Source organism: Gallinula chloropus, assembly GCF_964237585.1.
Source record: "Gallinula chloropus genome assembly, chromosome: 1".
Classification (NCBI taxonomy): Eukaryota; Metazoa; Chordata; class Aves; order Gruiformes; family Rallidae; genus Gallinula; species Gallinula chloropus.
The window spans coordinates 189,765,412-189,786,762 of NC_140085.1; the positions used below are offsets into that span (position 1 = coordinate 189,765,412).

At 56.7% G+C, this 21,351-nt stretch overlaps 1 protein-coding gene across 1 annotated transcript in view; it reads right to left on the reverse strand.

The window, feature by feature from the left end:
- Positions 1-325: 325 nt before the first annotated feature.
- The window catches only part of ARHGEF17 (Rho guanine nucleotide exchange factor 17), a gene marked incomplete at its 5' end in the record, with an annotated part of 36,994 nt that continues 15,968 nt past the window's right edge, over positions 326-21,351 (reverse strand). Inside the window, 20 exons of the mRNA XM_084270100.1 lie at positions 326-1,753; positions 2,431-2,673; positions 4,851-5,025; positions 5,115-5,263; positions 5,640-5,707; positions 5,816-5,902; positions 5,986-6,232; positions 6,865-7,115; positions 7,206-7,399; positions 7,530-7,603; positions 7,716-7,929; positions 8,358-8,476; positions 8,598-8,683; positions 8,812-8,921; positions 9,563-9,613; positions 9,923-10,099; positions 10,859-10,951; positions 11,269-11,385; positions 11,766-11,948; positions 14,295-14,372. Coding sequence (XP_084126226.1) covers positions 1,563-1,753; positions 2,431-2,673; positions 4,851-5,025; positions 5,115-5,263; positions 5,640-5,707; positions 5,816-5,902; positions 5,986-6,232; positions 6,865-7,115; positions 7,206-7,399; positions 7,530-7,603; positions 7,716-7,929; positions 8,358-8,476; positions 8,598-8,683; positions 8,812-8,921; positions 9,563-9,613; positions 9,923-10,099; positions 10,859-10,951; positions 11,269-11,385; positions 11,766-11,948; positions 14,295-14,372 — 2,907 coding nt within the window. The 3' untranslated portion in view covers positions 326-1,562. The remainder of the gene's footprint in view (positions 1,754-2,430; positions 2,674-4,850; positions 5,026-5,114; positions 5,264-5,639; positions 5,708-5,815; positions 5,903-5,985; positions 6,233-6,864; positions 7,116-7,205; positions 7,400-7,529; positions 7,604-7,715; positions 7,930-8,357; positions 8,477-8,597; positions 8,684-8,811; positions 8,922-9,562; positions 9,614-9,922; positions 10,100-10,858; positions 10,952-11,268; positions 11,386-11,765; positions 11,949-14,294; positions 14,373-21,351) is intronic.

Genomic DNA, 21,351 nt, shown 5'->3' on the forward strand with positions numbered 1-21,351 from the left:
TGCTCCGTGACACAGCAGGAGGGATCCCTCCACCATCCCCAGGAGTGGGAAGGGATTCTTCCTCCTGTTGGGGTCTTCATCACAGCGATGGGGGCTGCAGCAAAGCTGATGGGTGAGGGGGTGGCATTCCCCCTCCCCTGTCCTCACCCCGTCCTTGCCACCCCCAAACAAGGCGAAGGACAAGACCACTCTACCTTCATCTGGCACAGGTGACCTTTAATGACAAAGACCTCCCCCCAAGTGACCGAAATTCTATCCCCCCCCACTTCCCCAAAACATCCTCATTGTCATCCCAATTATAACCCCAGCACCCCATGGACAGACAGATGGACGTGGGACAGCAGAATCACTGACACCCACAGATGGGGATGGGGACACCCCAGTTCATTGCCAGGTTGTCACCTCTCATGTGGGGACAACAGGGTGCACAGGTCTGGGAGCACAGCTGCGCCTGGACCTTGGGGTGGAAGTGAGAAACTGAGGGGAAAAAGAAGACAAATGGGAGAGTTTGGTCCAGGAAAAGCCTCAGTTTTGAGGTCCTGACTGCTATCCCCCCACTATTTAGGGTGGAGGGACCCCCTCGGGCTCTGGTGAAGATGGTTGCTCTCATCCAAAAGATGCTTTGAACATCGGTGGCATCTTCATCCCGCTCCTCAGGCTGTGAAATCCCACGGGAACTGCAGAGATTGGAGGGGTGGGGAGGCTTGGATCCCCCACTTTCATCCTCCTCCCCTCCATCAGCTCCCCCCCCAGCAGCCCTGCAGGGTCCATCTCCATCAGTGGGGTCCATCTCCATCAGCAGGATCCAGCTCTGGGTGATGAACTGGGAGGGTTTTAATCCCACAGCTCTGGAGCAGAGGGACCAGCAGCGACGTGACGATGCACCTGACCCTCACTCCCCCTCCGCCACACCCTCCCCCCAAATAAATAAGGATGTTTATATATATATAATATATATATATTTAAAACAAACAGACAAACAAACAGAGCTATCTGGGTGCTGGCGATGGAGCGAGCGGGTTAGCAGGAGGCCCAGGGTGGGGGGGACACCGCGGGCGTATTGTCCCTGGGGTGGTCCCGCGGTGTGGCCAGGGAGGAAGGGGAGGGGTGTGTGACAGCGCTGCAACCCCCCCCCCTCCCAGCCCCGAAGCAGGCACACACAAAACCGGCAAGCAAGGCAGGTTCCTGGCTGCACAGCATCCTCCGGCCGGTCCCCAGGGATGCTCGTTAACGCCTTCCTCCTTCGTTAGCGCCTTCCCAAGCGAACGTGTCCATGTCGCCCCCCTCCCCATCTTCTCCAGGCCTCAAAAGCAGTGTGTTTCCCCACCCCCCACCCTCCCCCGAGTCCAGTGCGGGGTGGGGGGGACAGTGAGGGGGGATTGGGGGGTCATCATCTTTCCCCCCGCCCAACCCCAAGCACACAGAGAGCAGCCGGGTTGGAGATGAGAGGCGCTGGGGTGGGGGGTGGTGGGGAGGGGGGTTCAGGACCACCGCCCCTGTGTATAGGGGGGCCAGCACCCCCCTTCCTTGCCGGGATAGCCCCGGGGGGGCGCTGCAGCCGTTCATGCTCTCCAGAGGAGGAGGTGGTTGGTGCTGTCATCCCGGCCCACTGTCTCGCTGCTGCTGGTCAGGCGGAAATCCTCGTAGCCATCCCCCCCGCTGATCACCAGCATCTTGGGTTTGGAGAGGGTGAGGGCTGGGGCGCGGGGGCGTGACGGGTCTCGTTTCTCTGCCTCGTTCGTCTTCTCGGCCCCTGCCAAGAGCAGAACCTCAATGTGCTGTTAAATGCCTCTCCCTCCCCCCCACCATCTCCTGTTCCCCAGCAACATCCCATCAGCATCATCCTCCCACCAGCACCATCCCAGCCCAACATCATCCCACCAGCATCAGCCCAGCATCATCCCAGCCCAACATCCTCCCACCAGCATCAGCCCAGCATCAGCCCTACCAGTGTCCTCCCACCAGCATCTTCCTACTGTGACCACCACTTTCCCAAGCACCACATCTTGGCCCAAAAAGCCTCCTCCCATTCCCAAAAAGCCCCCCTTATCCCCCCCCATATTAGCCCCTCTCACCCAAATTATCACCTCCCCACCCATTGCCACCTTCTCCCCATCCCACCTGGGCTGGGTGAGACTCAGCCCATGGCTTTCTGGTGGCTTTACCCATGGGGACCAGGGTGTCCCAGTGAAATTTGGGGTCACTCAAGCCCTAGGAGGGCATTTTAGCACCCAATTCCACCCTCCCCCCAATTTTTCTCCCTGGATTTTAATAAAGCAAGGATGGAGGAGGCACTCTAATGACCACATTTCAAGGCTGCTCCCAGTTACCCACAAGTGGGTTGGCATTCCTGACTCTGTAAAGAACCCACACCCCTTGGAGTAGGTCAGGATTGGATCCCACCCCCCTCTCCCAAATCATCCCACCTACCTGTCTCCCTCGGCAATGGGAAGAGGAGGTCGAAGCCATCAGGCAGCTCTATGGCAGTGAGGAAGCGGACGTGGCCGGTGTGACCCTGGGAGAGCCCCACCAATGCCGGGGCTGCCTTGGCAGAGGTGGTGAGGGTCAGCACCACGCCGGCACTGGTCCCAATCCACAGCAAATCCTTGCATGCCAGGAGAGCCGTGATCCTCAGGCAGGCTGCCTTGTGCTGCCGGATAATGGCATCCGAGCCTGTGGAGCATCACAGCCATCACTATCCCTCCCTGCCTGGCTGTGAACCCCGCCGATGCCACCGGTCTTTGGTCCAAAGGGTATCTATCTGGGGGATGTGGGATTTGGGGTGGGAAGGGACCACATAACCCCTCAGCTGGTATAAAGCACCCTGGGGTGATGCCAGATTGGGCTGCCTGAATTCTGCGTGGGATTATGCAGATGCCCAGGAGATGCCCTATTCCCACGTGGGATTACTCAGACATCCAAGACAGCCCTATTTCTCCATGGGATTAAGAATCCACCCAGGGGATGCCTTGCTACCTGTTGGGATTATGCAGTTGATCATAGGTTGCCCTTTATCTGTGTGGGATTATGCAGCTGCCTCCAGGGCCACCCTATTTCTATGTGGGATAACACATGTGCCCAGAGGGTGCCTTCTTTCCAGGTGGGATTTTGCAGATGCTCAGAGACTGCTCAATTCCTGTGTGGGACTACAAAATCCCCATGGGTTCTTCTATTCCTGTGTGGGATTATGCATCTGTCCAGGGGCTGCTGTAATCCCCATGGGTTTACAGAATCACAGAATGACCAGTTTGGAAAAGACCTTTAAGATCATCAAGTCCAACCGTTCCTTTCCTATGCTGACCCAGATCTCTCAGTACCTCATCTCCCCATCTGTTAAAACACACCCAGGGGCGGGGACTCAGCCTCCTCCCTGGGCAGCCTGTTCCACAGCCCCACAACTCTGCCAGGGAAGAACTTTTCCCTCCCATCTGAGCTGACCCTGCCCTGGTGCAGCTTGAGCCCATTTCCCCTTGTCCCATCTCCTGTCCCCTGGCTGAAGAGACCATCACCCACCTCTCTGCACCCTCCTGGCAGGTCAGTGGAGGTGCTGAGATGGTCTCCCCTCAGCCTCCTCTTCTCCAGGCTCAACACCCCCAGCTCCCTCAACCACTCCAATTTGCCTTACAGCCCCTTCCCCAGCCTGGTTGCCCTTCTCTGGACCTCCATGTCTTTCTTATGGTGAGGAACCCATACTGGACACAGCACTTGAGGTACCTAGGAGCTGCCATATTCCCCCATGGGATTATACAGGTACCCAGGTGTTGTCCTATTTCTACATGGAATCATAGAATCACAGACTGGTCTGGGTTGGAAGGGACCCCAAGGATCAGAGAGCTCCACCTGCCTGCCACAGGCAGGGCCACCAACCTCCAGGCCTGGAGCTACATAAGGTTGCCCAGGGCCCCATCCAACCTGGCCTTGAACACCTCCAGGAATGGGTCACCCACCCCCCCTCTCTGGGCAATTTATTCCAGATTCTCACCTCTCTCTCTGTAAAGAAATTCCCCCTAATATCTCATCTCACCCTTCCCTCCTTCAGTTTCACTCCATCCCCCTTGTCCTGCCAGTCTCTGCCCTTTAACAAGCCGATTCCCCTCCTGTTTCTCTGCTCCCTTCAGGGACAAGAAGGCTGCAATGAGGTCCCCCTGCAGCCTTCTTTTCTCCAGGCTGAACAATCCCAGCTCCCTCAGCCTCTCGTCCTAGGGAAGGTGCTCCAGCCCTCTGATCATCTCCGTGGCTCCTCTGAACCCTCTCCAACAGTCCCACATCTTTCTTGTATTGGGGCCCCAGCTCTGGACACAGGACTCCAGCTGGGGCCTCCAGAGGGCAGAGCAGAGAGAGACAATCCCCTCCCTGTCCCTGCTGGCCAGCCCTCTGCTGATGGAGCCCAGGATCCCATCCCCCTTCCGAGCTGCAAGAGCACATTCTCACAGGAGCCCTATTCCTGCGTGGGATTCTGAAACCACCCAGGGGATCCCTGTCACCCTGTGGGATTACGCCGACGCCCAGGTGCTGCTGTGTTTCTACATGAGATCATGCAGCCACCCAGAGGCTGCCCACTTCTTGCAGGGGATTACAAAGCCACCCAGGGGATGCTCTGTTTCTGCCTGGGATTCTCCATCTGCCCTATTTCCCTATGGGATTACACAGCACCATAACCCCAAGGATGAAACCTGTGAGCATCACCAAGGGGGTCTCCTTGCCCGAAGCTGGTTGAGATGCAGGAGATACTACATTTCCCAACACTGCATGCTGAGGGTGTTGTATTTCCAAGGCAGATGATGGGCATGGGTACCCACCAGAGACAGCGATGGGGTACCCACTGGAGACCCACCCCTGGTGGGACTTACCAGCGAGCATCTTGTGTACTGGGGGGGTGATATCTGCTTCGGCCAACTGCTCGTAGCTGGTGGCGTGGTAGAGCCGGACCTGGGCACTGCTCTGCAGCGCGACCCACACGCCAGTCCCCGTGCTCACCATGCAGGTGACACTGCGCCCGCTGTCCTGTCCCACCTGGAGCGTGTGCTGCGGGCGACAGAGACACGGGGATGTCACTGGTAATGCCACCCATGCCCGTCGCTGTCCCTCCACCCTCCCACTGTTTCCCATGGTACCTCTTGCGCCAGCGTGGTGGTGCTGAGGACGATGACCCGGTTTTGGCAGCCACACCAGAGCTTCCCTGCCACTGCCACCATCTTGGTGACGGGGCTTCCCGGTGAGCCCAGGGAGAGGGACTTGGAGTTTTGGGGGTCCCAGAAGTGGCCTGTGAGGGTGGTGTGAAGAGGGTGGGTAGTTAAAGCATTCCCAAGCAACCCCATCTTGGCCCAGCTGATAGGATGCAGTGGCTGGAGATGCCCATCTCCAGGTCCCCCATTAGAAGGGACATGAGCTGACATCCCCTGGGCATGCCAGCTGTGGGCAGGGACCAGGGGGAGGATGCACAGCTCCACCTGGCTCTGATTTTTTGGTCTTCACCATCTCTTGAGGAACGTCCGTTCCCTTCCTGCAGAGGCAGGGAAGTTGCTGCACCCCAAGCATCCCTCCCTGGGGGGCTGCCCAAGCACCCACCCAACAGGCACCACACTGGGACTGCCTTTTAACCCCCACAGCATCCTTTGATGGTCCCGATCCGGCCTCACCTGCCTCCCGCTGGTACACGATGAGCTCTCCATTGGCCAACGACACAAAGACCTGGTTATCCAGGTACCTGTGGGGAGAAAAACCCTTGTACAACCGGTCACAGAGCCCCACTCAGCCACCCTAAAGCACCTCACTGTGGACATCCTGAAGCAGAAAAGTCTTCTTCCCCACTTACAAGATACACATGACAGCTGCAGCATGTTGCATCTTCATGCTGTTCTTCCTGTTCCGGATGTTGTCTGAGGACTGGTACACATGGATGCTGCAGGAGAAGAGAAAAGCTGGAGGCTCACCTGGGATCAGGGTCCACCCCACAAATGAGTCCCACTCATCCTGGAGACGTACCAGCCATCCTCAGTGCCCAACCACATGGAGCTCTGATGGGCTTCAGGGTCAAGGCTGAGGAGGTCCTCGAGGCTGCCCCGGGTGAAGGAGCCACGGCTGGAGCGTCGCAGGGCTCGTCCATCTGTGGGGCTCTCGCCATGTCGGTTTTGGCTGTAGGTGCCACTGATGGGCATGAAGCCAGGTTCTTGCTCTTCCTCTGAGCTCGTTGTCTCTGCTGTTGCCTCCTTGCAGCTTGGGATCTCTTCGTCTGTGGAGGAAGAGGAGGGGAAAAGTCAGACCAGGAGCACCTGACACCCACCCAAAGTGATGGGGAAGAGACCATGGGTCATCTTGTGATGTCAAGCCCGGGGAGGAAGTAGGGATGATGAGCCCCAAACCCACCAGGTTTTACCCAAAGCCACCAGCCCCATCCCAGCACCACAGGGCTGAGGCTGATGCCCCACAACACCTCTTTTCCTGGGATTTCCTAGGCTTAAAAGCCTCCAGCTGTGGAATTCCCTGAGGAACACAAGGCAGAATGGCCGAAACAATGGAGCTGTCCACCATTTTAGTATGGCCTGTAGCGACAGGCCAAGGAGCAATGGTTTTAAACCAGAAGGGAGATTCATATTAGATAGAAGGAAGAAATTTTTTATGATGAAGTTGGTGAGATACTGGCAGAGGTTGCCCAGAGAGCTGATAGATGCCCCATCCTTGGAGACATTCAAGGTCAGGTTGGATGGGGCTCTGAGCGACCTGATACAGTTGAAAATGTCCTGACCCACAGCAGAAGGGTTGGACTATAAGACCTTTAAAGGTCCCTTCAACCCAAACCACCCTGTGATTTTATGATTTTGGGGCAAATCTGTGGGGGTTTTTTTTAGCTAAGCAGGGACTCACTGCCAAAGCTGGAGGAGATGGTGGAGTGGCTGGCTTGGCTCTGCAGCGTCCCCGAAGGACTGGGAGAGGACTCATCATCTGTGTCATCGCTATCAAAGGGCACCAGCTCCCTGTTCCCACCGTCGACTGGCTCTGAGAGCTCCAGCGATGAACCCGAGATGGAGATGTGCAGGCATGGCTGTGGTCCCGCATCTTCTGGCTGCACCGGCATCGGCTCCGAGGAGGGACTGCCCACCGGCTCGGCACGCTCCCTGCCACAACCAAGGGAGGGTGGGGAAAAGAAGCAACTCCAGCATTGCCCTGTGCCCACCGACTCTGTAGTGCCAGTGGGAATGTCCTACCTATATGCCCGCTTGAGGCCGGGCACGGAGGCGATGCAGAGGATCCTGGCAGAGCAAACGGCGATGCACGCCTCCACCGTGGGCTCCTTACGGATGCTGAGCAGGCAAACCTGCCCCACGTAACCATCGCTGTTGCAAACCCAAACTTCATGAGAACTTTCTGGGCTGCCATGGCTGGGAGAAGCACAAGAAAACTGCAAAGGAGCAAAAAGATGAGGATGAGTTGGGTCATTTGGGAATGATGCAAGAGGTTGCGGCATCTGGCAGCAAGCCCACCGGAATGGAGAGGACCTGAGGGATGCTTTGAACCCAGCCACCAAGTACCTGCATCCCGCTCCGTGTCTTCATGATGGGAATAGCCTTGAGGAACTCCGGGTCCAGGCAGTTTTTGCTGGAAGCTGGGAAAATTGAATTGGAGGATGAAGAAGCAATGGGGAAAAAGGGTCTACTGAAGTGGGGGCGTGAGTCTGAGCCCACCACTGCATCCACCTCCCCAGTCCCTGGTGTTACCCAGCTTCTTCTTTGCATCCTCGAAGGCTTGCTCAAAGCCAATCCGGGCATCAGGGTTGGGGAACTCAAAGATGAAAGACTCGGTGCCATCAGCTTTGGTGGTGCTGAGCTCCACCTTGTTTGGGGGGAAGGCCATGCTGAAGGACAGGGACTGCTTCTCCGCTAGCTCTCGGTGGATGGCGGCCATCAGGTCCTTGATCACGTCATCCAGGCTCTGGGAATGGGGACAATGCTTCAGTTCTCAGGGATGGGCCACCACCAGCCTGATGATGCCCCCGTCCATCCCCTAGTATCCTTCAGAGGTTGTCCCAACCCTATTGTGACTTTGGGGCTGCTGGTATCTGGGCCTTTAGAGGACACTAATGGCCACCAGCCCTTCCAGAACCTCTCCTTCCCATCAAGGGCATCCAAGGCAGTCCCCAGGGGAAGGTGTCTGGCTAGGAAATAGCACCAGGGGCACCATGTGACAACCCCAAGCATGCTTCAGAAGCAGCCCCAACCCTCCCTGTGGCCTTAGGGCTGGTGGCATCCAGGTCCTCTGAGGTCCTTCCACAGATTCTCCCTCCTGCTGAGGACATCCTGTGTGGTCCCACAGGGAATGCTCCCAGCCAGAAGACAGCACTAGGGTCATTGTCCCCATACCTGGTGGGGGAAGCTGAGAGTCTCTGACAGCTTGCTGACTTGCCCCAGCGTGCTGAGGTCTTCATCCAGGCGGCAGATGCTCTTCTGGATGCTTTCTCGGTTGGTGGCTTGTGAGGCACCTGTGCAGGGACATGTACATGGCATTAACCTCTCCTTCCCCACGCAGGAGAACCTAATCCCTTGCCATCCAGGGGTAAGCGATGGGTTTTGGGGTGGGATGAGACACTCCAGCAGGCAGACCTTTGACGATGTCCACGTCATCGAGTGGCAGCTTCCAGAGCAGTTTGTACTTGCTGGCGGTGTCAATCACACTGGCTGCTGTGTACCTGTGAGGTTGAGAGGGGGGTGATGAGCTGCACCCACATCCCCAGCACCCTAAAGACAGCCCAGCTGTTGAGAGCAACTGCAGTGCTGTGGGTTAATCATGGTGGATCCCACCCAGCGTGGTACTCACAGGCTCATGGAGCTGCGGCGGAGGGACCCTGACTTGCGCTTCAACGTCGTGCACACCAGCAGATCCGTGAAGAGGAAGAAAGAGCGGTCCTTCTTCCCACCCACCGCCTTCTGCAGGGCAGTGGGAGACACCAAGGAGTTAATGTCAGCCCCACCCCTACTTCTGGCACTGGGAGTGGTCTCTGCCTCAGTTTCCCCATGTGCTACCTTGGCACAAGGAGGGGTCCCACACCATCATCTGCATGGGGAGTGGCTGTGCCCTCATGATGGTGAAAGGGGACGTGGGTGCAGTGGCTGTGTGGGCAAAGTCACAGGGTCCCACTCCAGGGAAGCACCAGGGCCATGGGAACACCAGGCATGGCCTTACCAGGACCCCCAGTGGCTCCACCTCCAGTCGCCCTGTCCATCCCTTGGCCTGGGGCTGCTGCAGGTTCTCCCTGTCTCCTGCCTGGTCTCAAACCCATCTTATCTTTCCACACATTTGGGGAATTTTATATTGTCCTCATGAATCTGTCATCCATCCACCCACCCACCCATCCTTCCATCCATCACCCATCATCCATGCATCCATGCATCCATCCATGCATCCATGCATCCATCCATCCATCCATCCATCCATCCATCCATCCATCCATCCATCCATCCATCCACCCATCTGTAGCCTCCCATAAGCCTCAATCACAGCCTCCCACTGCCCCACCCAGCGTGGGGTCCCATGGCCCAATGGCAACAAGGGATCATCCCGCTCTTACCACTTCCACGACCATCTCCTGGCGCAGGAACCTGCGGAGTGGGGCCTGGAGCTGTGGGGACAAGGACATTTGTGAGTGGGCAACCACAGCAGGGGGATGCTCATGGGCTTCATCCCTGTCCCTATGGCCCCTTGGCTCAGAACTGGCACTCCAACCCCTTCCCAAACCCCCTGGGAGCCCACCAAGGCCAAGTGATGATGGGGAAAGCAGGACCTGGAGGAGAAAACAAGTAGTCCAGCCTGTGGTAACCCAGCAAGAGAAGAAATGGTTGACTTTTAGGGACAAGGAAAGGTTGATCCCATGTAAGACCCTCACAGGGACAAGGAAAGGTTGATCCCATGTAAGGACCCCCATACATACGTCTTCCATCCCTTCGATGTGGGACTCAATCTCCTGCACGATCCGGGCGTTCCTCTCCACCTCCTCCGCGCTCTTCATGCCCTTGTTGATTCTCTCAGCCACCTGCTTAATGTTGCGCTGGGCATCGATGAGGAATGGGTGGTCAGGGTGGTCCTCTGGTGTGTGCTTCAGCAGGTCCTACCATGGGAGGTCATTGCAGGTAAAGTCTGGGCATTGGTGATGCCAGGACACCCCCCAAGCAGGAGCTCCTACCACTGCTGCTCTGGATGATGGGGATGGAAACCAGCCTCACACAGGAAAGGCTTCACAAAGAAATGAATCCTTGAGCTTTGGCCAGCACCAGCCTGGTCTTTGACACCTCTACAGAGGCCACCAGATCCTGAGAGCATGATATCACCTTGTATGGATGCTGGAAATTCATCCCTGGAGGTGTTCAAGGCCAGGTTGGATGGGGCCTTGGACAACCTGGGCTAGTGGAGGGTGTCCCTGCACATGGCAGAGGGTGAGACTAGATGGGCTTTGAGGTCCCTTCCCACTCAAACCAGTCTGGGATTCTACAAAGGTCCATCCCCACCAGCCTCAGTGCTGGGGAGAGTGACTCTGGTATGGGGAAACTGAGGCACGGAAGGGGTGACAGTGCAACTGGTCCCAAAATGGCACTGCAGTGTCCAACATCCCAGCAGAAAGGTAAAGGAGAAGGGGACAGTGCACCCACAGGGACATTCTGGGCAGGGCACAGCAAGGTGACAATCCTCAGGCTGACCATCCCCAGAGCCATACGCATGCCCAAAGGCATCATTTTATCATCAAGGGATGGAAAAAGGGGGCAGAAGAGACGTGAGACCCCCCCTAAAAGCTCCATTACATGGAGGTGAGGAGGAGCCATGGTCTCACCAGCTCCCAGCATGGCACAGCCACCCTCCTGCCCACACCCACCTTCACCAGCAGCTCGTATCGTGGGATCCTCTGCACCGGCTTGATCATCAGGTCGGACAGAGCCTGCTTCTCCTTGTTCTCCCTCATGCTTTGCTGCAAAACACCGGTGGGGGACAAAGGATGGCCTCATCAGGTGGCACACAGCAAGGACCCAGTGTCCCACCAAGCCCAGGACCTCGAGCAACACCCGTTTGGGTTGGAGTGACACTCTTACACCACCCAGAGTGATTCTGCTTCATCCCAACCCAGCCTCCTTGCAATGAAACCAAAGTGGTGGTGGGAGGGGGAAAATCCCAGCCTGACCACAGGTTACCAGTTGACTCCCATCAACCCCACCCCACCCCACCAGCAGCCTTAGAGGTGGTTATGGACTTTGGCCGACATCTATGGGGAGAAGAACCAGGACCCACCTCCAGGAACTTCATGAACGCCGGCCGGGCTTCCTTGGCAATCCTGACAGCATCCTTGGCGTTGAGGAAGTTATCGATGTAGGCGGAGTAGATGTTCACCAACACATCCTTGGAGAACTGGGAGGGGAAAAGAGCAGGGGGTGGGAAGGGTATATAGATCCAGCACGGACCTCCTAGGGCACGCCTAGGAAAAGCTGTCCCAAGGGTTAATCCTGGCTCTGGACTGGAGTGGGGAGGGCTTGCCTACCGCCCGCCCCCCCTCGATTTTTCAGCTCCTGAGACAGAAGCAGACCTGGCTGGTCGCTGCAACACCCCGCCGTTACGCTAAGCAGACTGCAGGCCTGGAGATTGTCTCCTGTTCTCCATCTCAGGCGTGTTTGGCCTGTCCTTTAATCACTTGCCTGCCTCCTGCTCCAAAAACCTCTCCATGCTGGGGCCATGCCCAAGAGAGGTCACGGCTGGGTTCCCCAGGGAAAAGCCACCCTGTGAGGACCTACCGACTGCACGAGGAGGTCGCCCACTTTCTGCTTCTCGTGCCAGTTCTGCACACAGTCGTGGATCTGCTCCAGGAACTGCTCGTGGTGCTCCAGCAGCTCGGGGATCTGGTCGAAGATCTCGTCCACCAGCGATGGGTCACACAAGAGCGAGTTCTCTGGCTGCTTCAGGGGCTTCATGTAACCCTGTGGGGAAGAAAAGACATCGGGATTCCCATCAATTTCTCTTTCCACCCCACCAATACGAATTTTTCAACACCTAAAAGCAGGGGGGTCAGTGGAATCCTGCAGCAGGGGTGTCCTTTGGTGAACGTTGGCTTGTGGGATGCATCAGAAAGACCAGACAGTGCTGGGTCCCAGTAGGTTTTGGACCCCAACTTCCCTGGGTCCCACCCATCCGCCCCAGTGCATCCCCATGGCAGAGCAGGGCAGGGGTGCAAGAGGAACCCCAAAGCACAGCAACCTTTGTCACCCAGCCACAGCCTTGAGAAGGCTCCTAAGTTTTCCTGTTGTGAGCCTTGGTCACCTCCATCTGCTACAGAGCCTGACCCAGCTGAGGAATCACAGCAGCACAACCCTGGGATCCAAAGCCCAGCAAGTTCCCAGTAGGATTTAGGGTGTTTGGGACCAGGAGGGGCTGGAGTGAGTGGGGTGAAGGCCTGGGTTAAGGCCTGGACCACCTTGCCATCAGCACCTCTTGGGCAATGGCCAATGAGCTATGCTTGGGGTCAGTAGGAAAAGCAAGACAAGAGAAGGTCCTCTGCGAGGCTGGGTGGATAGCTCTGCTATGAAAGCCCTTTCTACCCCCTGTGGGGCAGAGCTGCAGAGGGGAGCAGTGCCTGTGGGAATGGGAGAGAATTTGCAAGGGATGCAGGATGAAGGTCTTCTCAGGACTTGCCTCCTCTTCAGCCCAACCAGTAGAGAGTGCTGGTGTCCTTCAGGATGTTGGGAAGACCATGGAGATAAATGGTGAAGACAAGAACATCCCCCCTTCCTCTTCCCCACCCCGAACTGCTTTGGACATCTCCATCCAACCTGCTGAGTGAGCAGTCATCCCCCAGGGATAAGGTTCCTCAGGTGGGTATCTCATGCAAAACCAGCTTAGAAGGGCCAAGCCCTTCCTGAGGCTCCTAACCTCCCTCATCTGCCCTACTGTGGCCAACACCTCCAGTGGGAGCTGGGCTGATCTGTGCCGTGCATCCCACCCACTATGAAACTGTGGGAGTGAGGACCAGATGGGGAAGAAGAGCTTGGAGGCAGCCCTTGCCTTGGCAGACAGGGAGCGCAGGCAGGACTTGCCCATGTACCATCTGGCTTGGCTGGAAGATGATGCTCCAAGGTGGTCCCTATCCCTGTTAGCCACCATGCTACATGCCACTAAGCCACATCACAGATCCAAGCACCTTGTCCGAGCTAAGACAGGGTCTGGAGCACTGTTACTCCTCCCAGAAAGCCAGGTCCCCCTGGTTGCACCGTGCCAGGATCTGTCCCACAAGGAAGAGCTCAGGAATTAAGAACCTGTGTCTTGCACCCGTGCCCAGCCTGTCCCTCCAGTGGGGAACCCCCAGAATGGCTGTCCTCTCTCCAAGCAGACTCCTGTCGCATCTCACAGGAGGACACAGCCCATGGGACAGTTTCTGTCCATGCCAAGATGAGCAGGGACACCACTAGACCCCAAACCTTGCACAATCTCCCCCAAAATAAACCCCAGAGCTAGGGTCCCCTCGCTCCTCCAAGCCAACATCTACACTCGGAGCAGCCTCAAAGGCTCCTTCCCTCCTGCAGCAACATCTGTCAGAGCACACCTGGGTCCACCATGGGGGGGCATCCCCGCAGGGGGATGATGAGTGCCCCATGCTCTCATGGACATGCCCAGTAGATGTCCCACAGGTACTGCAGAGCTCTGATTTCTTTTAGGTGCTTCTACCTGCAGCGAAGTGGTTGGACAGCCCATACCTACGCCCAGGCAGGGCGTTGACCACCATTAACCTTCTGAAACGCCTTCATTAACATCTGAAACGTGGGGTGGACCCTCCGGCCAGGCTGCTCCAAAGGGGTTGGAACCAGCTCAGTAAAGAGAAAAAAAAAGACGGAGAAAAGCCCTAGGCAGGTGATGAAGCTGAGCAGAAAATTGGGGGAACAGGGGGTGTAAGAGGTCCCCCATCATGGGATGGCCATCAACAATGGCCTAGAAGATGGGGTGCAACAAAAGGAAGAGCTTTTTGGGAGGGGGTGAGCAAGGGAAGGGGAAAGGACAAGACACCGGCCAGGTGACTGACCCACCGGGAACGTTACGGGCTTGATTTGGGGGACAGAGGTGACCCTCACACCCCGTTCTTGGCACTACAGCCACGCTGCTCCCACCTCTGGTCCCGCTGTCCCCAACAACTGTGACACCCGTCCCCGGTCAGTCAGTCCATCAGTGTTGGGTAGAGCACCCACAGATGGGGGTCCTACTTGGGGGTCCTGGGGACAGTGACAAGGAAGGGACGGGTCACGCCATGACATGGTCCCCGATTGTGGCCACGTTACCTGCATCAAGGTGCGCAAGGACTCCACGTAGGACTGCTCCGTGTCCAGCAGCGTCATGATGACGTGTTTCCTCATGTCCTGCCCAGGTGGAAAGAAGACAACAGTATGAGTTTCGGGGTGACACGACGGAGGGGAGGGCAGCTATTCAACGAGTAGCAGCACGGTGGGGTTCCGTGGGGAAGCTGAACACCGGAGGAGCCCGGCTGGCGTCCAGCTCCCCCTCTGCTCCCTCTCCACCCCGATGGAGGAATCCGGGAGGATTAGGAAGTACATGACACCGAGCGCACAGAGACGCCTGGTTTCCTCCTCGGCCGCGTCAGGAACCCGCCCTGGCTCTCACAGCCCTACATGGGTCGGTCCCAGCACCCTCCGTCGGCTCCGCTCGGAGCGGTCCCGTAGGAATTCGCCTCCCGCCCAGCACCCTGAGCACCCCAGAGCTGGGTTCTGGCCCCTCAGGAGGGGGATTTAATGGGGTGGTGGGGTGTGGGGTGGTGGGGTGTGGAGCAGGGTGTGGGACACCCCCAAAAGTTTTGGGTGCAGAAATACTCCGTAAGGCCCTGAGAGCAGAGACCCCCCCAAAAAAGTTTTGGGTGCAGAGATGCTCTAGAGTCACCCCAACATTTTTGGGTGCAGAAATACTCCTTAAGGCCCTGAGAGCAGAGACCTCCCCCCAAAAGTTTTGAGTGCAGAAATGTTCCAGAGACACCCCAAAATTTCTGCCTGTAGACACATCCAAAGGCCCTGGGTGCAGAGACACCCCAAAAACTTTAGCTGCAGAGATACCCCAAAAGTGTCACCAAAAGTTTTGGGTGCAGAAATGCTCTAAGGGCCCTGGCTTCAGAGACACCCCAAAAGTTTTGGGAGGTGGAGATGCTCCAAAGTGCCTGGGCATGAGATATCCCAAATATTTTGGGGTCAGGGAGACCCCAAAATATCTAGACACCTCAAAGACCCTGGGTGCAGAGACATCCCTGAGTCCCTGGGGGTTTGGACACCCCAAGACCAAGGGTACAGAGATGCCCCAAAGACCCCAGGCACTGAGATGCTCCAATGAACCTGAGCACAGAGACATTAACAGAGACACCCCAAAGCCATGGGTGCAGGGACAACCTGAACGATGTAGGTCCACAGATACCCCAGAGAATAAGGACACTACAAAGGTCCTGGGTGTTCGGACACCCCAACAGTCCCGGGTATAGGGATGCCACCAGCAGTCCTGGGTGCAGAGATGTCCCACCTGGCCACCACAACATACTGGACCAGGTTCCTCTGATTTGCTCCCATTATGGGGGCTGCTGGAGCCACCAAACCCCCCAAGTTCTCCATCTCCTCGTGAGATGAGCCTGTGTCCCCCGGCCATGTGGGGTTGTGTCTCCCCTGCAGCTTCTGGTGGGGACACAACTGTTGTAAAGCCACTCTGCAACCACAGAAGGACGAATTATCCCACCCATCATCACCATGGATAGAGGCCACCACCTCCTCAGTGGTCTCCACAGCGCAATGAGGAGGGATCCTGGCCAGATCCTGCTTGGGGCTTGAGAACAGAGCCGTGCCTCAGTTTCCCCAGTCACCAAACTGGTATCAGCTTTTTCTGCCAAGCAAGAAGGAAACTGTCTAGAGCCAAATATTAATGGTGACGGGTCAAAGCCCCTCCAGGAAATCTGCTCCCACCCCCCAAGAAATCTGTCCCCCCCCAAACCATGTTGAAGCCTGAGTCTCCAGGGATGCTGGTCGAGACCTCCCCCCTTCATTACAGCCTGAAGTTGATTAACAGTCTCACCGCCAGATTAATCTGTAGTAATTAGGAGCTGAAGAGCCCCCACAGGAGGATGGGCTTTAGGGATGCACATCACCTGACCCCACTGTCCTGCCTCAGTTTCCCCAAACCCCAGACTGGTAGTTCCCCGCCTCAACATGATGCTCCCAGCATTTTCCTGACCTGTCCCAGCTACTGACGCCAAAGACTGGACTGAAGAGCTGCACAGGCTCAGCACCACGTCTGGGGCTTTGCAGTGGAGAGGAGATGCAGGATGAGGCCCAGCTGTTGGCAAGGGGAATTTTTTCCCCACCATTACACCGGCGGCATTATCCCAGTGGGGGGAATATTCCTGCTGGGATGAGCAGCAGCTGGGGGTAATGCACCATCCTGGCAGGGCGAAGCAGGACCTCACTGCATCCTTTACCCCAGCAAAGCATCTCCCTGCAGGGTTGATGTCTTCATCTGCTCTCCCTGGGGGGACCCCCCACATACACACACACCCTGCATGCATCCTGCCTGGCCCGAGATGGCCCACACCCCCAGGATCAGCACCTGCCATGATGGGAATTGGGGCATCTCCCCACTAGCCGACACCTCCATGGTGTAAATCAGCCTTGGGGGGGCGGGGGGGGGCTCGGGGCAGGTGGGGGGGAGGTGGTAGGGATCATTCCAGCCCTCTCCGGGTGGGAGCATCCCCTCCTCCACTTCAATCCTGAGAACCCCGGAGGCGGCGGGTTGAGGATGAGGATGGAGGTGCTGTTGCCATGGCAATCGCGGTCCAGACCCCGCAGGTGCCGGGGGTTCTGCTGGGCGCACACGTGTCCAAACATGACGCATCCATGCACCCACCCCCCCCCCCACCACCATATAACCCCCCCCCTCTTCCATCCCACCACACTCCCCCTTCCCCACATCCCTCAAGACCCCCCCCCCCCCCTTCTTCCATCCCTCTTGCCCCCATCACCTCGGTCCCACCGCGACTGCCGCAACCTTTCTCCGGTAGCTCTTCAGCCGCCCCACCGCCGAGCCCGGAGGCGGCGAAGGCCGCGTCGATGCCGTCCCCGATGTCTCGCATGTCCTCCAGCGCGATGGTGAACTGCGCCAGAGTCCTCACCATCTGCAGCATGCGGGGTCCCGGGGGTCGGTCCGTCCCACGCGGCCCAAGGAATCAAAATTTTTATATATATATATATTTATATATATATATTTTATATATATATATATATACAGAGAGGCCACCTTGTTAAAACAGCCAGAACACTGCGCTGGGATGCAGCAAGGAGGGAAACAAAATCAAGGAGCTATTTATATCTATAGGCTTCTCTCTGTGTGTGTATGTATATATATATATATATATTAAATATAAGCCCTCCCGCAGAGCGGCTGCAGGATGCGTGCGGCGAGCGTGCGCCTGCGTCCGTGGCGGCACGCGGGTCCCCGGCCCCGGGGTGCTACCGAGGCACGGGCAGGGTGAAAGAGATGGGAGAGGGAGGAGGTAGAGCCGTGCCCACACACACACACACACACACACCACATGCACACGCGGATGAAGGCAGGGCCGGATCCTGCTGGGGATGCTGTTGGAGAGGTTTTGCTGGAGGAGGAGGAGGATGGAGGAAGGGGGGGGGTTGGAGGGGGGGATGATGCTTTCTTGGGGCATGTGATTATTGGGTTTTTTGGGGGGGTGGTGTGGATGATGTTGGGTTGGGGTAGTGAGCGTCCTTGGGGGTCTCCATGCTCATCAGTTAGGGGAGGGGTCTCTGGGTATCATGTGATACCCCCCCTCCTTGATTTTGCAGGTAGGGAAACTGAGGCACGGAAAAAACCTGCTCCTCCCCAAATCATCACCTCAGCACCCACAACCCTGCTTGCCGGGTGATGCACCCTGCCCAGATCTAGCTTGTAACACTCCCCTCCTGCTTCTTTAATTAAATCTAATTAGCTGCTCACCCCGTTTCCACAGCAACAGCGTGCAGCAGGGCTGCGTCCTCCCATTGCAGCCAGTAAATTTCCTCTTGGTAATGAGGATGATGAGCAGCCCACCCTCCAGGGACCCATCCGGGTCCCCGCCCCCCCTCCTCAGGCACCCTCCCCAGGGTGCGTGGCAGAGAACAGACAGTTCAGTGCACATAATAACAGGGGAACTGCAACAGCCTTAAATACTCCCTCACTGGGAGTGGGGAGATGGACCTGCAGCACCCAGCATGGGCATGATGGGTGCCTGCGCCGCAGCCGGTACAGCTAATTCCATTAGGGGTAACAAGGCTGTTTGCCAGGCAGTGGCTCCCACAGCTCCTTCTGCATCACCACAGGCATCTCAGACTGTTCCAGTCCCAGACCCATCTGAGCCATGACCCCAAACCCGTCTCAGGTACAATCCCAGACCCATCTGGGTTCCAATCCCAGGCTCTTCTGAGGTCCAAATCCCACACCCGTTTCTATCGGAACCTGTTTTATTCGGGTTGCAATCCCAGGCAGTTCCATTGCAACCCCAGACCCATCTGGGTTCCAATCCTAGGGCTGACCAGGGGTGCAAAACTGGCCCATCTGGTTTCTAGTCCCAGACCCATTTTGGGCTGGTCCCAGGCCCATTTGGGCTGCAACCCCGGGCCCATCAGTGTTGTAATCCCCAGACCTGACTCTGTTTCAACCCTGGGCACATCTGCATGGCTATCCCAGTGCCACTCCTGTTGCAATCCCAGCCCCATCAGGATTGCAAATTTGGGACCATTTGGGTTGCAATTACAGGCTCATCTGGGCTGGGATCCTGAGCATGACTGGGTTGAGATGCTGGGCTTGTTCTGGGTTGCAACCCCCTTGGTTTGCAGTCTTCACTCTACCTGGGCTGCAGTCCTGGGTTCATTTGGGTCCCAGTTCCACACCCACCTGGGTTGCGAACCCAAACCCATTCATGTTGTGACCCCAGAACCATCAGGTTTGCAACCCCCAGCTCATCTCCATTGCAACCCCAGACCCATCTGGGCTGCAGCAGCGCGTCTCCCTGCGCTGCAATCCTGCACTGACCTGGTTGCAACCCCAAATCTGTTTGCAACCCCAAATCCCTCTGTTTGCAATCCAGGGTTGCAGTTCTGTGTCCATTTGGGCTTTAACCCCAGAACCAGGGTTGCAAGCTCAAAACAGCTGGGTTTGCATCCCTGGGTCCATCGGGGTTGCAGTCCCAGACTCGCTGCAGCCCACGACCCATGGGGGTTGCGATTCCAAACCCATTCCCATCACAACCCCAGCCCCATCCGGGCCGCAAAACAGGCTCTGCCTGCACTGCCATCCCTGATCCATTCAGGTTGCAATCCCATTCCTCACTCAATCCCTGCCTCATTTAAATTGCAGCCCCAGCCAGCCCATAACGCCATGACGTCGCGACCGACGTGGTTGTGACCTCCACGCTGTGACGATGACCCGGCTGCTCCGCCTGCAGCAACGCCCTCCAGCCTTCCCACAGGGATGGCTTGTCCCTGGGGGAGGCGAGCAGGGAGGGGGGGGGGGGGGGGGATCTCTCCATCATCTCCAGAGCATCCTTCCCACACCCCCGCTCCCCCAAACGCCTCCCTTGAGTCACTCCCTCCGTTTAACCATAGATTCTCCGGTGTCTACTCTCAAGGCTGAGCTTAGGCTCAAGCTCATCCACCCTCTTGGGATGGAAATCAGGGAGGAAGGATGGATGGAAAAGGGTTAAACCCATTGCCGCCCGCATCAAGGAAGGAGCAGGCTGTGCATGGAGGGGCCCAACAGAGGTTATCTCCCTGTCACCCAGGAAAGAAACAAGCCACAGCGATGCCAGCCGTCTCCACCGGCCGCCGCTGAGCCCGGACCCCCCTGTGAGCGGCCCGCAGCCCACAGGAAATTCCTGGGAGTGTTTGGCCACTCCAACAGCGCTGCCTATTTTTAGGACCCGTCTAAAATATGAGCTGGTTATTTTTAGCAGCGTGGCTCTTTGTAAACACCTTTAGATTTCCTTTTGGACTATCTTTTTTTATGTTGGGTTGTTGTTTTTTTTTTGGGGGGGTGGGGAGGGCGGGAAATCTGGGTATTTCCTCCCCCCCCCCCCCCCGAAAAGAAAAACCCCATCCCCAAACCATCCCAGGGAAAAGCTTTTCAATCCCTAGGGGTTCATTTCCCATCCTAAAAGCTTGTGCCAATGTTGTGAGGATGCTCCCCAAAACTCCAAAGATGGAGTGGATCTGGAAGGAGGGATTCAGCACCATCCCAAATCCAGGATTAGGGCGGGGGGGCGGGGGAGGAGCAGCTCAGAGAGAGGATTTTCCCCCCCCACTCCAGTTTTTCCCTTTTGCATTGGACTTACAACCCAACCCTGGTTGGCCTCGTGAAGAAGGAGAGGTCCTTTCCTAGGCTGCTCTATTTTATTTTTAAATAAGCCTTTGGGTGCAAATCCATCACTTGGCTTTTTCCTGACTGGATGCAGTGATGCAGGATGAGCTTGAGCATCCCCAGGGATTTTAAAATATCTGAAAATATTAAAGAAAGGACCTGGCAAATCATGTCCTGCCTCCAACCCTTGCAAACAAGGAGGCATTGATGGAGGGAAGTCCCAAAAACTTCACTTTTTTAGAGGAAAAAATGGGGGGGTTAGGTGAAAAGGAGAGCAGGGATTTACATCCATGAGGAAGCCCAGCCCTCATGGTAATCTCTTCTTCTTAAGTCCAGGCTGAGACCATGCACACATCAGTGCATGCAATGTTGCTACTTGCAGCCACTTGGAGGACTCTCCCCTTCCAAAATCCTGCCGCCGGTGGGAACTGGGTCACTGGAGCCAGGGATGCACAGAAGGGTGTCACACGTGCTGTCACCACCCAGTTGGGATGCTAAAATTACATCCCATGGGAGGAGGGAAGGGGGGGGGGGGGATATCTGTATCCTCAGAGATGCCATTTCACCCCAAAATTCCCTTCCCAGAGCCTCAAGATGCAGTGATTTTCTGAGGTCAGTTGTGTAATGAGTTGTGTCAGGGCTCAGCCATAGCATGGGTGAGCTACAGTGGGGATTTTTACCCTGAGACCTCATCAAAAAAAACAGCTTTAGGAAAAATATGGAGCATTTCAGCCCATTTGGAGAGCTGGATTTACTGCGCAGGGCCTTCCCAGCTCATCCTTCCCACAGCATCCAAAGGAGGAGGAGCTAGCACAGCTTTGAGCCAGATTGTCCCCACCCCTTCCAAAATGTGCCAAAATTTTCAGAATAAATAAATACAAGTTGTTTTTTCCCCAGTTACGACTTGTTTCCCGCTGCTGGCTCCCAGTGCTCTGCTCTGCTGAGGGAGGG